This window comes from Poecilia mexicana, unplaced genomic scaffold, assembly GCF_051168715.1.
Source record: "Poecilia mexicana isolate PSO_F unplaced genomic scaffold, ASM5116871v1 scaffold_4, whole genome shotgun sequence".
Classification (NCBI taxonomy): domain Eukaryota; kingdom Metazoa; phylum Chordata; class Actinopteri; order Cyprinodontiformes; family Poeciliidae; genus Poecilia; species Poecilia mexicana.
In genome coordinates this window covers 14,837,659-14,852,697 of record NW_028263373.1, presented here as the reverse complement: position 1 = coordinate 14,852,697, position 15,039 = coordinate 14,837,659, and the positions used below count along the sequence as shown (strand labels likewise).

General features: G+C 37.2%; 2 protein-coding genes across 3 annotated transcripts; both read right to left on the bottom strand.

Moving 5' to 3' along the window:
* Window positions 1-282: 282 nt before the first annotated feature.
* LOC106929989 (chloride channel CLIC-like protein 1) lies at window positions 283-4,703 on the bottom strand. 2 transcript variants are annotated; one of them, XM_015007268.2, is made up of 9 exons: window positions 4,567-4,703; window positions 4,239-4,326; window positions 4,109-4,162; window positions 3,175-3,324; window positions 2,989-3,088; window positions 2,511-2,608; window positions 2,206-2,352; window positions 1,758-2,129; window positions 283-1,379 (listed from the first exon to the last, which is right to left on the bottom strand). In XM_015007268.2, exons 2-9 carry the CDS (start codon window positions 4,314-4,316, stop codon window positions 1,272-1,274), a joined length of 1,107 nt encoding a protein of 368 aa, XP_014862754.2. In that variant the 5' UTR covers window positions 4,317-4,326; window positions 4,567-4,703; the 3' UTR covers window positions 283-1,271. The 2 variants fall into 2 exon arrangements, with proteins under 2 accessions (XP_014862754.2, XP_014862755.2); XM_015007269.2 differs by lacking the exon at window positions 4,567-4,703 and having other exon boundaries at window positions 4,239-4,552.
* A 1,100-nt stretch (window positions 4,704-5,803) lies between these two features.
* Window positions 5,804-15,011, bottom strand: ftsj3 (FtsJ RNA 2'-O-methyltransferase 3). The gene is made up of 21 exons (XM_015007308.2): window positions 14,815-15,011; window positions 14,579-14,684; window positions 14,135-14,181; window positions 13,970-14,049; window positions 13,756-13,855; window positions 13,479-13,673; window positions 12,899-13,014; window positions 12,627-12,731; window positions 11,746-11,846; window positions 11,276-11,362; window positions 11,034-11,201; window positions 10,803-10,938; window positions 10,479-10,666; window positions 8,467-8,581; window positions 8,246-8,327; window positions 7,579-7,735; window positions 7,341-7,435; window positions 7,068-7,170; window positions 6,695-6,878; window positions 6,485-6,579; window positions 5,804-6,327 (listed from the first exon to the last, which is right to left on the bottom strand). The coding sequence occupies exons 1-21, from the start codon at window positions 14,879-14,881 to the stop codon at window positions 6,093-6,095; spliced, it is 2,562 nt and encodes an 853-aa protein (XP_014862794.2). The 5' UTR covers window positions 14,882-15,011; the 3' UTR covers window positions 5,804-6,092.
* Between the last annotated feature and the right edge of the window lie 28 nt (window positions 15,012-15,039).

The window sequence follows — 15,039 nt, the reverse complement described above, 5'->3', positions numbered from 1 at the left end:
ATCCCTCCATCTCCCCTTTTTATATACTGAACAGGTCCAAGTAAGAGATAAGCCTCATGTAAGTCTACAGCGTAATTTAAACAAATAATTAAAAGTAGTTTAAGTTGGAAACATTTTAGGTGGTGTCTTAAAAGTCATATACAATAAGGTTTAGAAACAGGAAAAATAACGGAAGAGCAATAAAATTGCTCCTCCTGCTCAAGTACTGAGCTCATTGTGTTTGATGTAGAGTGACACTCAAAAAGGATATATTCCAATAAAGAATGAGAAGCTTGAACCAAATTATGAAATTCAGTTTTTTATTTTACACAATTTCTATACATGGCAACACTTTGCTGAGGTAAAAGCATAAAATATTAAACTCCAGTTAATTAACAAAACCCTCAAAATTGCACGTTAGTATTACATGGGCTGCAATAATGCAGAAACTCCCATTTCAGGTCTATTTCAGCAGAAGAAGACCAAATTGCTCTGCATACACTGTAATAAAACATCTGTCAACCACAGCTGCAAAGCCTCACCAATTTTTTAAATTTACCTGATGATGAACAGCAAAACAAACTTCTAGGTAACATAGACACATTAATTCTGGTTGTTTTAATACAGACAAAAATACACATTCAAAGTAATTTTTCACATCGAGAAAATTATTTCCATCCGATTGTAGAAATATCTACTTCTTACCGAAAACAAAATCACAGTGAACCAACAAACAACACTAAAACATGAAATGGAGTTGAGTCACTGATTAACATTTCTTTGAATACTCAGCAAAAAGTATTTTTTTTTATCTTTATAAAGTAACATTTATAACTTTCTAACTCTCCATATAGTCCTAATTGTCTACCTTAAAGGTGTTTCTGAATGTATGAATTGTGCAGTTACAATAAATGGCTACCAATTGTTCATAACAAAAAAATACATTATTTTCTTTTAAAAATAAAAATACTAAACGATTAATTTATTTTGTCTTATTTAAACATTTTTCGCTTATTGCTCGCATGTTTCTTCAACAGCCTTTTCTTGCAAATGTAATACAACTAGTATTAATCACAGTGGTAATATTAAGTCTTGTGCATCAGGGAACATTTCCCTTAGTATCTAAAGAAAAATAAAACATTCCTGATAAAGGAGCAAAGTGTCTTGTTGCGCCTAAGTTCAGCTTATCACAGAGAAGACATTTTACTGTTCGCAAGACGATTCTACAATCCAAATATGAGTCAAGCCGTTAAATGCAGATAAATTCTGAACAACAAACTTTGCTTTGAAGTCTAATCCACTAACTTTGGACTTGTCTCCTCAACAGAAGTCGGTAGCAGCTTAAAAGACGGCCTTAGAGGCATGGAGGACGCGTCGTCTTCCATGAAGTCTTCTTTGTCCTGCAGAAATGGTTTTATAATTGATTACAATAAAACAACTCCAAATTTATAATAAAAAAACAAAAAGCACCTTATGTTAAATTTATAAAAGAAAACAAGATCATTTATGAGAATTATTTTCTCAACTGCACATTATTATTGCAATTGGCTCGTCAAGTTTGAACAAGTTTGAAACATAAATAAACACATCCTTATTAAGCTTGTTTTCTTCTTTTAGACAACGTGAATATATAAGTAAATATAATTAGTGCATAATATTTATGTTCTATTATTATGATGTATTATATAAATATGGTCGGCATTCATTATCTATGTTGTATTCAAACAACTGTCATAGTTTTATTTGACATGGTTTTATAGATTTTCAAAAGAACCCACCTCCAGATCAGCCTGTGAAGGATTCACGTCGACTGGGCACAAGCTGGCTGGTTCATCAGTGTCGGCAGCAGACTTCTCACGTTTCTCCTGCTGGCTTGTGAGCCTTGAACTAACAGAGGGATTCTCCATCGCCTCAACATTTTCTTTGTTCTCGGTTTTTCTAAGTTTAGGTTCGACAAAGCCCAATGTCTCTGCAGCGATGCTACTTCCCATGTTATCGACAAGACTTTTATCAGCAGCTTCGTCACAACCCTGGTCAGACGCAGACATCCGATCACCATCCTTCACTCCTGCAGGAAGATCTTGCAGCTTATTCACTGGTGTCTTGGTGTAGTGCTGCGGGCCAGGCTCTACACTTTCTTTCAGGAACCACTGTGTATCAATAAAACACAAATGTCAGTAAAGTGATCATATATCCAGGGTTCATGAAACCTTGGCTTCTCATTACCGAAATGACGAGCATGATGATCATGAAGACTAGAAACTGAAGGGTAACTGGCAGATGGTTTAGGATTGCTCGATGAAGCTCACTTATCCCCTCCCCAAAGTGTCTTAGTGGGTCTTTCATTAAAATCCTGAATGTAAATGATACAACCTAAACAGAAAATAATGTTAAGAACAAATAATTAGAACTATCCAATTAGAGACAGAACTGTTCCAAAACTGGGAACTAGCAGGACAAAGTCATAGCTGCTGCTTTTTTACTGTTTTTGTACAGAACAGACACACAAACACATACACCATGTGACCCACCTTGATTGGACGTACAAGAAGGAGGGGATTGATTCTAAAAAAAGCATAGTAATCTTTACAGGGGTCGTCATGGACAGGCCTGGTGGACCTAAACCACTCTGCAGATTAGCATGAAAATAGTTTAATTAGCCTGACCAAAAACGAGCTTAGGCAACTTTAAATCACATCATCTACAACATTTAAATACTATGTAATCAAAAACGGGTTTTCCTTTCAAACCTGACTTATGTCACAAAATCTCCTCCCACCAAAGAATTGGAAGATACAACATTTACGGTAATATAAAAACATTTTCAGGGTTTGCTGTAATTCAGCTGTGAACCACCTGGTTTACCTTTTACAGGGTGAATCACAGAGAGGACGGATTCAAAGATATAGAAACTCTATATCACTCAATAGTCTTTCAAACAAGTGAAGATAACAAATCAGTATAACTTCATTAGTTTGCATTGCTATGCATTCATAAGTGTTATCCTACCTTTCAAACCATCGGTCCAATCCATTTCTTCTATTCCTTTACATTCTTTATTGAGGTTTACTGTTTCTCTGATGATGTTTTGATGCTCAATGAAGGCAACCTGAGCAAACATTGAAAGCATTTGACGGTTGAACACTGGATGACTGCTAAACACAAAGCTAGAGAAGCAAAGGTGCTCTGGTTTACCTGGTACAGACAGAACCAACTCCAAGGAATACTGACAAGGAAGTAAAAAATCAGCACCCTGATGAATTTCAAGGGCCAGAAGATTAGAGGACCAGAAAACTTCTTCTGGTTACAGATGATGGCTAACAGACTCAAAACAAGCATCCCGATCTGGAAAAAGAGGGCGGCAATAGCAGGTAAACGAGATGGGGAACATTTATTCTTTAAGGCATGAAAGAGACAGATGTCAACAACTTTAGTTAAAGTTGGATTTCAAAGTGGTGTCTTCAAATACATTTTAAACAATGTTTTATGTGTAGTTCTTTTAGTAATCCATAAATTCACTTACAGTTTCCACTTCTTTTTATGCAAAATAAAAATGTGAAAGCAGGATTTATCATTTATTTTTGTTTTACCCATCTCACTTTCATCTCTTATTAGCTTCCGTGTCCCTTCTAAGGAAAAACATCCCTGCTCTTCTGCTTCCAGGTGATGGACTGAGCAGTGCTCCATGTGACAGTCAAAAGGTGGGACATAGCTTCGTCAAGTTATTCCTCACCGGTTTCCTTATCTCTTAATGTTTATTCACTATTCTTCTCAAATAAATGTGCTAATTCCATGTGTTAGGTTAGAGCAAGTGCACCAGATATATATCCTGAGTATGCTGTCCCACATTTGATTGATGAATAAAGGCAACTACTGCAAAAAACATTTTAATTATCCACGCACTAAGACCTCAAGCCAAAATTATAACCCGGGACTTTTATGATGCAAGGAAAGTTACACCACCTGCCACACCATGCAGCCGTCAAACATTTCTGATGTCAAACATTTTAATGTTGATGATGTGCGTGTGAGTGTGTGTATACCACAATATATTTCATATCACAATTACATTTATTTTCAGCATTTTTAAAAACGGTGTTTCTGCAAGCGCCGTTGTTGAAGCACTAACCTGCCTCTGCAGATCCTCCACATGTTGACTAGTGGATCTCCAGTGTGGCTCAGTCTGAATACAGAGAAAATGAACGCTAGGACTCATTTTTAAATTAAAATGTCTGCATAAAAAATAGATATAAACGAACCTTTATCGTCTTTCGCATTTTTTTGGCAACTGCATCATAGTTGAGCATGTCATAAGGGTCTAGCCACTCGTCGTCCATCTGTACACGCCTGGGAACAACAGCAGCAATAAAAGCTGGTTGATAATGCCAAATTCCAGTTTTCACAATACAAGACTTTCAGCCAAACTAAAATAAAACGGATGATGATAAGTGGCGGACTTCACAGCACCTCTAACCTAAACCTAAGTATCAACCGAAAGTGAAAGCACGCTCGACGAACTTATTTATCGAAAAAAACAGAGCGGTGTCCAAGCAATATGGCGAGGAGAGACGAACCGTAAAAACTCACAGTGAAATATCGAGATTTAATGGCGACTAAGGTATTGCTGTCGACATGCCCGGTGTAGTACGTAAATGGGCTGCTAAGTTTATGAGGAGGAGCTGTCCGATATAGAGTCCTATGCGCTCCGCCTTCTTTTAAATGCTTCTCGCTCAACATAATTTACGATAAAGACTCCCAAATACTTCACTGGTTTGTGTGACCCTTTAAGATATAAAGTGCTCAAAATAAGTGATAAGATAAAAAAAAGGCAAATATTTGTTTACAGTATATTTTACTGTTATTTTTCCAAATTAATACAATAAAATAAAAACATTTAAGCAGCTGCATTTCATTTTCTCCAGATAACTGAAAAGTGAGCTTTGCGCTAGTTTCACATAGAAAGTACAAGACATCATTGTATCTCCTGTTCAGGTTTGTTGTAAACAACTTTGTGCCTGTGGTGCTAATGTCAAATAGATAATATATGAGCAGAATTAGCTTAAATAAATTGCATCATAAAATTATGCAAATATTTAGACAAGATCCAGAGGTTGTATAAGTCGAATCATAACTATGAAGAAAGTTTAGCATAATCCTCTAAGGAAGTAAACTAAATTTAGGACTCCTCATTAAAAAAAAAAGAATTTCAATTTAATTTAAATTAAGAACTGTAGCCTATGTACCTGTAGTCACAGTAAATCATGTTATTAGCAATATTATAACTCAATAATAATTTGCTTACTATGTAATAAAATGAGTACTTATAATTTCTGGTCGGAGAACAAGAAAACATTGCCATGTTTTTTGGCGCCTACCGTAATAACCTACGTACATGCGCAGATAAACATGTCGACTGTTACCCACTTCACTATTACAAAAGATTACGGTCAAGAGGCTGAATATAAATATCCATCATCATATATCATCGAACACAAATGTATGTAATCACCACCTGTGGTGACTACCTGCAACTTTTATAATAAAAAATAGTTTAATGATAATTTGAAAACTGTATTTTGTATTTAATTTGATTATCTACCTTGCATTAAAGTTTGTTCAATGATTTGAAACATTGTAATGTTATAATGAAACATTATAATGTGACAAAAAAGTAAAAACTGAAGAATTCTGTTAGTGATTGTTGTTTTCACAGCATCACAAACGTCAAGAGTTTTCCAAACTTTTAAAGACCTCGGACCTAGAGATCTGTCTAAACCAAATATAAAACAAAACGTGAAAATAAAAACAAGCACTTACCAACTAGTCTGAGCAAAAGATTTATTGTCAAATTGTAAATATTTACAAAACATTATGAATGCATTTACTGTAGTTAGGATGAACTGCAGTTCATCTGCTGGGAGGAACAGCATCTTTAAAAAAGATGTAATAGTAACATCAGCATAAACACCACCACAACAGGTCCATAGTTCTGGCTTAAATACTCTTTCAGTTATATTTACCTGAAAACAGTATTTAAAAATAAACTCCAGTTCATGTGTTCATCACAAAGAAGCTTGATGTGTATGTGTAAAAGAGAAGGAGAAAGTTCAGATTTATTTTCCTCTCTTCCCTTTACCACCCTTAGGCTGTCGTCCTTTTCCTTTTCCTCCTTTTGCTCGCTGTTCTTTTCTCTGCACCCCCCGCATGTCCTTCTTCATGCGTCCATCCACCACTTTGAAGAGTCCCTTCACTCCACGAGGCCGACTCACCTTCTTCCCAACTCCTTTTTTGGCTACCAAGTACGTTACTTCTCTTTTTTCCTTTTTCACGCCTGCTTTTTTGTAGATACTGACAGAATGAGGAAAAAGAAACTTGATTAGTGTGTGTATATATATATATATATATATATATATATATATATATATATATGTTTTTTTTTTTTTTTTTAAGTTAGCATCAACCAGTAAACGACTGCAGCTCCAGTCTCACAGTTGTCAAAACAAACCTCTTCAGCTGAGCCATCTTCTCTCTTTCAGAAATGTCGGCAGTGTTGACGACAGCCTCGGCCTTCTTCTTGGCTTGCTCCATCTTCTTCAGCATCTAGAGGAATCCAACAGAAACTGGACTTAATCTCTGTCCATTCTCTAAATTACAATGATGTCAATCCTCCTGTATATCTTCAATCTGACCAAGTTTCACAGAATTTTTCTCTTACCCTTCTCTTCTTCCTGGCCTTCGCTTCAGCCACCCGTTTGATTGGCCGGGCATTGATCTCTTTCCATTTCTGTTTGTATTCCTCCACCATCTCCTTGGTAACAGGCACTGGCCGTTTCCTGTGTTTGCGTTCATCATCCAGGAACCACTCCGGTACTTCCCATGGCTCGTCAGAGTTGGCAAACCTGCAAAGCAGAAACCATCAGCCCCTCTGTACGGACTCAAAATATGCAAATTCATCCAACCCAACAGTGTGGTTCATATTGTGCCTAGTGTATCAAGAAACAGTAATAATAATATAATAGTTTTGTGTGTTATCTGCTGGAAGAAGTATGCACATTTATGAAGTATGACTTCCAAAAGCAGACATTTACCTGTGGAAGGAGTGGTCTACCAGATCTCTGGCTCTCTTCTTGGATGTAGCGATCTCACAGCCGAGTGCCAGACCCTCTGCGTCCAGGATACGGGCTTTTTTACCTGGAAACCAAAGGAAACAGTTTTAATGCAAAGTTCGACAACTATTAAACAAATTCTGCAGAAAGCTAAGGTTTCAGCATTTGACTTCTTGTGTCCCAGCCTGATAAAATGTTGCTCTTTCCCCCACAAAACTTACATTTCTCTGTTCTCATGGAGGCTTTAATACTCACTGATGCTTTCAACAGGAACGACCTGGAAGTTGTCATCTTCAGCTCCTCCTGATGCCCCTCCGGATCCCCTGGCTTGCTTCATTTTTGTAATCTCACTGAAACAAAACAAGTGAGACTTGCTTATCAGCGCGCTGTGGCTGCGGCAGCAGTGCTCAACTATTTAAACTTAAAATTTCCTTCCATTAACTCTGTGCATTTTGGAGGAAATGCAACACAGTCAGAGAAAATCAAGTTTTACTTTTCATCATCGCTGCTGTCGTCCGAGTCGCTTTCCTCTGCTGCTTCCTGTGACGGTTTTGGAGTTTCCACCTCTGCAGGAGTAACTTCCTCTTTTTCTTCCTTGTCTTCTACTTCATCTTCACTCTCTTCTTCAGCTTTCCTCTTTCTCCCCTTCCCTACAAAACGAAAAAAAAAACTGATTTAACAGATTTACAGAGCTGTAAAATAGTAACCTGATAATTGTTTTTTCTGCAGATATTGTCGCAGCAGTTTCACTTTAATAGTAAACACAAACTGCTGTAATTCAGACTAATGTGGCCCCGTGTGAAAAAATAGATATAATAGCTGCTTTTAGCCATTACTGGTAATGAGTCTTTTACATCAATAGAGAAATTTTGACCCACTATTAGTAAAATTGTATCAATTCCACCACTTAAAAAGGTTTTTGAACACGAATGAGTAGTTTACAGAGATAATATTGGTGACTAAACAATGCAGTCAAGTTGAGTTGAAAAGTTAATACAGGTGCTAAAGTTAGTAAAGCAAATAAATGTAATGGCAGTTTGAAGACTGAAATAACTCAAGCTATCTTCATAGTGAAATGTGACCAAAAAGCAAAAACAAAAGAAATCTGCAAACACTTTTTCATTTTTCTGAGATAAGAAGGATAAGAGACGTTCGTTTACCTGACTGTTTGCTTTGGAGCCACTCAGACTGTTTGAGTTCATGCTCTGCATCACCTTCCAGGTCAATTTCTGAAAAGATGCCCTGAAGAAGGAACGAAAACAGAGATGCCAACCGAGTGTGAAATGGATTTAAACATCCAATTAAAGGAATGTGATATGAAGTGAAATACAACTTATACTTGCAGAAGTTGAATTAGGAAAAAATGCATGCATGGACTAACCTTGCTGAACCACATGTTTGTTTCTCGCTCCAACTTCTCATTTTTTCCTTCCAGTTCCACCAGCAAGCCACCGTCCTGCTCCTCTTCCTCCTCAGCTTCCTCCATGAACTTCACTCTGAGTAATAAAAATAGGAACGGTGATGATTTTCTGTCAAAACTGAACTAGGGCTGAAACGATTCCTCGAATGATTCAAGTACCTCGATTACTAAAATTCCTCGAGGAAAATTTACCTGCCTCGAAGCTTCGTTAATTTATGTTTTATTAGTTAGCGCACCGTGTTCCGGCCGGGACTTCATTTGCGTTGCTCGGAGCTCTCACTTCCGCCTCTGAGTTGTTGACAAAAGCTAAGTCTCAGCGGCATAAAGTCCAATCTTCAAGATTGGCCCGTGGGGATTTTATTGATTGATGATAATGCCCGACTTTTTATCGTTTTTGGGGAACCAATAAGCATCCTTAAAATGACTGGGGGAATTCCTGGAGTACGGCAGCATTTCTCCTCCGGGGCTGCTGGTTGAAAGCGAACGGCGGGAAGAGCGCTGAGGTGAGCGGATAGACTGAACAGGGCGGGCGGCTGAGTAGCTGATGCTTACCGTGTAAATGTAGCTTTACCGACGAACCGCACAATAAATTTCATTTCCCGGTCTGAAGAAACGGGTGGCGGAGCGCATCGTACATGGCTGGTAGATGAGTTTCTGAGTGTGACCAGTGAAGGTGTCGTAAATATCCCGTATTGCTTCCCCCGTGTTCGTCCCCCGGTCTAACGGTTCGTCAGTCCGCTGGTCTATTTCCTCCCCTCCACCCCATCTTACGTTCGTTCATTCGCCCTCTCCTCCCACTCCAGGCGGCATTTCCCGTATTTTCAAACCCAAAGCGTGACAGGTTAGGTGGCAAGGTGAGTTTAATTAATCTATTAAACTCACTGAAGATGAATACATAAACTAAAAGCTGGATTGTAGACATTTTTTATAAGCATATTTGTGAGCCTGCCTCTTTGTTATTACATTCAATATAATTTCAGATTTTTCTATAACTTTTCTTCTGGTTAACTTAGAAAGTGAGCTATTATTGTTACAGGTTAGTTTTCTAAACTACAAAAAAGCAACTGTTAGGGATGCTCAAATATGAAAAATTGGACGGATAGTGATATCTGATAGTAACACCGGTATTATGCCAAATTTACCAATATTTCATTTTATTTTTTTTTTTATCCGATTACTCGATTAATCGTAAGAATAATCGATAGATTACTCGATTACTAAAATATTCGTTTACAACAGCCCTAAACTGAACTATGTTTTAAAACCATGTCTCAGACATGGCAGAAAAAGAAATTAGGGCCGTACAACATATCGTGAAGATTTCATCAAGATTTACTTTCACGTGTTTACTAATTAAGTATGGATTCCAAAAAATAAATAAATAAAATAAAACAACATTTTGGGGATATAAATACTAAGAATAGGAAAATATAATTCAGAACAAATGTCACAGTTGCCTACACATTTCACTGTGGTTTATTGTAGTTTTAAGTGCTCGTGTTGCATACTAAAACGCTTGAAAACTCTAATATGTATGTATTCCATATTTTTCCATAATACTTTGTATTAATCTAAATAATAAAAAAAAGAATTAAATGTTTGTCTCAGCACCATCAGGAGTAATTGCTTTTCTGTTTTAAACAACCATAATCAGATTTTTCTTTGAGGTATTTCTATTGAAGGCTGTTAACACAAAAAAATTGTTAAGACAAAACTGATTTACACAACAAGATGGGAGGTTTTCTAGAAATCAAAGAGTGAGGAGCTTAAACATCCATTTCCTTTATACTTTTAGGCTAATAATTTATTAGACTTTGTTGCATTCAGTGTTTTTCTTGCAGAATAAGTAACTTTACTTGTTTATTAATCTAAATCGAAGCTGAAAATATGACATTTCTTTGTTTCTGGTTGCTTCTCCGTTAAAGCCGAGGGATCACTGTAAGATCTTCTTGAATGATAAAACCATCACTTACTTCTTCGGCGCTTTCTTTTCCAGCTCTTTTTGTTTCTGTTCCACTTCTTCTAAATCTTCTTCATCCAAATCAGATGCCAGGGAAATCTCATCCACATCTTCGTCCTGGTCTGAAAGGTGGATGTCATCGTCTCCGTCTCCCAGATCACCCGCAGCCTCCATGTCCCCTTTGGAGATATCCGTCAGCACCTAAAGGAAGAATATCAAAGAAGGTTTTAATTCATCTATAAAGAACATGACCAATGTCGTCTTCAATGTGGAAATGAGAACAAGAGCTGACAGTGATAGAGGCTCATTAGTGTTCTTAATTATGTTTGATCATAACCTGCTGCTTCTTGAGAGAGGATAAGGAAAACAAGGATGAGTCGGTGGTGCCGGCGATGGAGACACCCGGCAGGTCCATCTTCAGCTCCACTCTCTCCCTCTGCTTCCTCTTCTCCTTCAGCAGCTTCCTCTTCTTCCTGATGAAGCACCAAAGCTCAAGGTAAATACACACATCATAAAAATAAAGCAAAATAAACTGAGGTTAAGCTGCACCTGAAACGTAAAAACTAACCGTTTGAGCTCAGCCACTTCCTGAGCTTTTAGGTCAGCCAGTTTTCTCTCCATTTCATCTTCCTCCTCATCATCCTCTTTTTCCTTGTTCTCATCCACTTTTTCCTTCTTCTTCTTCTTTACATCAGATTCATCTTCTGAGTTGATGCCCTCCTCATCTGAACTTAAACTACAAACAAGGCAGAGTGTTTATATATCCCTGTGACGTTTCATTGAAACTTCACTTTGTGTAAATGTGTTTACCTGATCTCCTGGTCAAGTTGCTTGGCCTCTTCCTTCAGTTTCTTTGCTAGATATCTTCTCAGTTTTGCTCTCCAACTCAGCAACAAACTTTATGAAAGCAGAGGAGGAAAAATCAACACCAATGTAAACTTACACTAATGACATCTTGAAATCAAATGTTTTAATGCGAAAGCAGAGCAAAATTAAGCTGCATTATGTCATTATGTATTTTAATAGAAGAAGTATGCATGTGTAGCTAGCTGATATTAATGTGATGAAACTTGGCTGTGTCTTGGTCTGAGTTATTTTAGATCCTTAGGTGTTTTACTTTGGTCCCATTCTTTAACAGTAAAAACTCATGTTCTTCTGGTAAATTTATTCTAAAGTTTATTTTATATATATATGGAAAGAACTAAAAGGTGTTAATCTTAATTTTAACTTCAATAGTTGAATGAAAATCACTGAAAAAAAGACCAGCTAAAATGACCCACCGGAGTTCTTTGCGCCCCAGGACTTTGATGTCCTGACAGCACTCCTTTATTTCATTGGTGGTGGCCGAGTGAGATTCCAAGAGCGGATTGTCAAATTTGATCTGAAAGAACGGAAGAAAGAGTTAAAATAGATATTTCATGCTATAGCAGAGATTAATAAGAGCGTTCTAGTTTTTCCTGATAACTCTTAAGATTCTGGACACTAGAGATGTCTGAACAATTAACTTGATTTACAGGGTCATAAAGGCTGTTTGAAAACTTCTTTACCATGTGGAGTCACATAGAGCAGCTTGGTTTTATAATTTAAAACACTTAAGGTTTGTTAAATCTGGACATGATGATTTGACACCAAATAAATATCTTCAATATGATAGTAAAAATCTACATATTAAAAAACAACAACAACCTGGGTTTAAAACTTCAGGATCCAAACAAAACTTGTTTAACAAGCAGCTGTTTAAAACCCTGACATGAAATCAAAAGGCACTGACAGGCGTGCTATTATCTTTTTAGTGTCTTTTGGGCACCTGAATAATCTTAACTTTAGACTATAATGTTGCAAATCAAAGATAAGAATTTATTAGTTTTAAATATCGACTAACTTAAATTGTATGTATCTATTGTTTTGCAAACTAGAAAAGTAAAAATGTCTGGAAACATAGCATGCTCCTACCTTTAACCAGAAAGGGAACTAATTAGTAATTGATCATTTACCAAACTTTTTAAAACTGTTTTGATATTTCATTAAAAAAAAAAAAGCAACATGCCAAACAATGAGTAAATTTCAACTATGTTTGTTTAAAATGACTCTTCTACAGAAGAATAATAAAAAAAAAGGAACAGGTTTGTTTAAAGGTTGAAGTTAATAGCAACAATCTTACCTCGCTGGCTTTTGCCAGAAAGTCGACAGGGTTTTCAGCCTTTAGAAAAGCCGTCACTGTAAAACTGTGGTACAGCGTCAAATCACCATCGGTGTATCCCTCCGCCTACAACGCACACAGCTGCTTGGTCAATGGCAGGTCAAATATCTGGAATCTTTGCTTCCCAGTATATTTCTAATGCAACATGTCATCAAGATCAGGATATATTTTTTACTGTACCATGTACATATTTAGACGCATGAAGCTGATATAAAGAGGTGAATTGTGCTTGCCTTCGGCTTCTTGACAGCGACGAGCTCCTTCACAGTTTTGACCTGCACCTCCACCTCTTTGAAGGCGTGCTTGGGGTCAAAGAATTTACTGTCGATTTTGTCTGGGGCGACGTAACCTATTCAACACAACAAGAGCTTGTTTTAGATATGCAGAAATGCTATTACATACACAGTTATCCAAAAAAAAATAGAAAAATAGGACACCTTGAATTTTAAATTATTTAATGTTAGCATGTCAATGTTTAAACTGTTTTTTTTTTTTTTTTATCTCAGGGTAAAAAGAAATTTAATTACAGGTAAGCACCAAAAATTAACTTTGCTGATATCAACAAAAAAAATTGTTTTTTAACTGAGAAAAACACTGGACACCGTTTATAATTAATGTTTCCCTTCTTAACTGAAAAAAACCTCCGAGATGTTTCTGATAACCATCGACTGGTGTTTTTTTTTTTATTTCCTCCATTTATAGACTACATCAGAATGCCTGAAAAGGTTGTCATGGTCTGTCCTAACCTTTCAAATGACTAAATATATTAAAATCAGAACACACGTTTCAGTCACATCTCTAGCTGTCACCTACCTTGACAAACGACAAAGATTTCTGCCGACTCGTTTCTGGATGCTTGAGGCTTAGTGGCCTGCACCTTCTTGAAGAACTGCTGGAAGATCCACAGCAGCGGCTGATAGTCTTTGGAGCGGAAAACCTTTGTGATGAAAGTGCCACCTTTGGTCAGAAACTCACAGGCCAGCTTCAGAGCCATAAGGGTCAGGTGAGCTGAGGAGGAAAAGGAGAGATTTTTTAAATCTACTTCAAAAGCAGAAATGAACAATTTAATCAATGTTTTTGTTTATTTTACCCTGGGAAAAGGCATCGTGCTGCCAGTTGGTTCCCACATTTGGGGCTCCGTCGTTTAACACCACATCTGCTTTCCAAGTTTGAAGCTCCTTACGGAGAGCCTGATTGGAAAGTGGAAAACATCTCAGGCAAACAAACTCCACTCTCTAACACTGTGGGACGGTTTTAAAGTGAACTCCTTGTTTGGTAGAAAAAGAATTGAGCGGCATTCACACCTGTCTGCATTTCTCAGTCGTGATGTCTTCTTGCAGCGTCACCACGTTGGGAATGGGCTTAATGGGGACCAAATCGACACCTGACAGGAACACAGACAATTTTAGTTGGCATACCAAGCACGCAGATAATTTAATTCAATACCTGTGTTTCAACACTATACTCACCAATGATGAGACTTGAAACAGGCATAAACTTTGATGCTACCTGCAACCTGGAAAGGACATTTCCAATCATAATTAGATTATTCAGCATTCTTTATTTTTATCAAATGCAAATTTATGGCATTATTTGAAAGGTTTCTGTACAAATGTCCAACAGTCTTCATTTCAAGCTTACATTTTACATACATGATCTTAATATCATTGAAATGTCCTGTGATTATTTTTTTAAATGATTTGTTTTGACACTCAACTCTAGAGAAATTCTACTCAAATGCCTAAATTGTGTACTTTGCTCTCTTAAATCACAAAATCTTTGCGACGCCAGGGATCGTTCTGGTTAGTTAAATGCAGATAACTATCTTTCCTTTATTCAGACAGCTCAGTCATGTTGCACACTCTGTCTGAAGATATTGTAATGTTAGAGATAAAAGTAGTCAGGCTGCTCACCATCCTCCAGGAGCAGCGCACAAATCCACCAGAGCCCTCGCTTTCTGCAGAAACTGGAACTTACGGTTCAACTGGATGAGTTTGAAGGAAGACCGAGACCGATAACCTGAAGACAACAAAAAACAAACCTTATGTAACAATAAAATCTCCTAAAATCTAAAGCTTAACCAAGAGCTAATGCTAACACCGACCAATGAGCCCTCTGCCTCTGGTTTTTTCTACTAATATTACGGTACCTGTTTCTTTCGCCAGGTGGTAGAATTTATCTTTCCTCGTCTTTCCTACTTTTAGCTTCTTCCCCATCTTTATCCTGGTTTGTTAATTCTGGACTACGGTGCTGAAAAGTCACAACTGTCCCAAACTCATAAAAACAACACGTGTGAGTGTCTCTGCGCAGATGTTTGACGTCACGCTGTCTCTTCTTCTTCTGGTGTTTCTATGTCGTTCAGAGAAGATGGCCC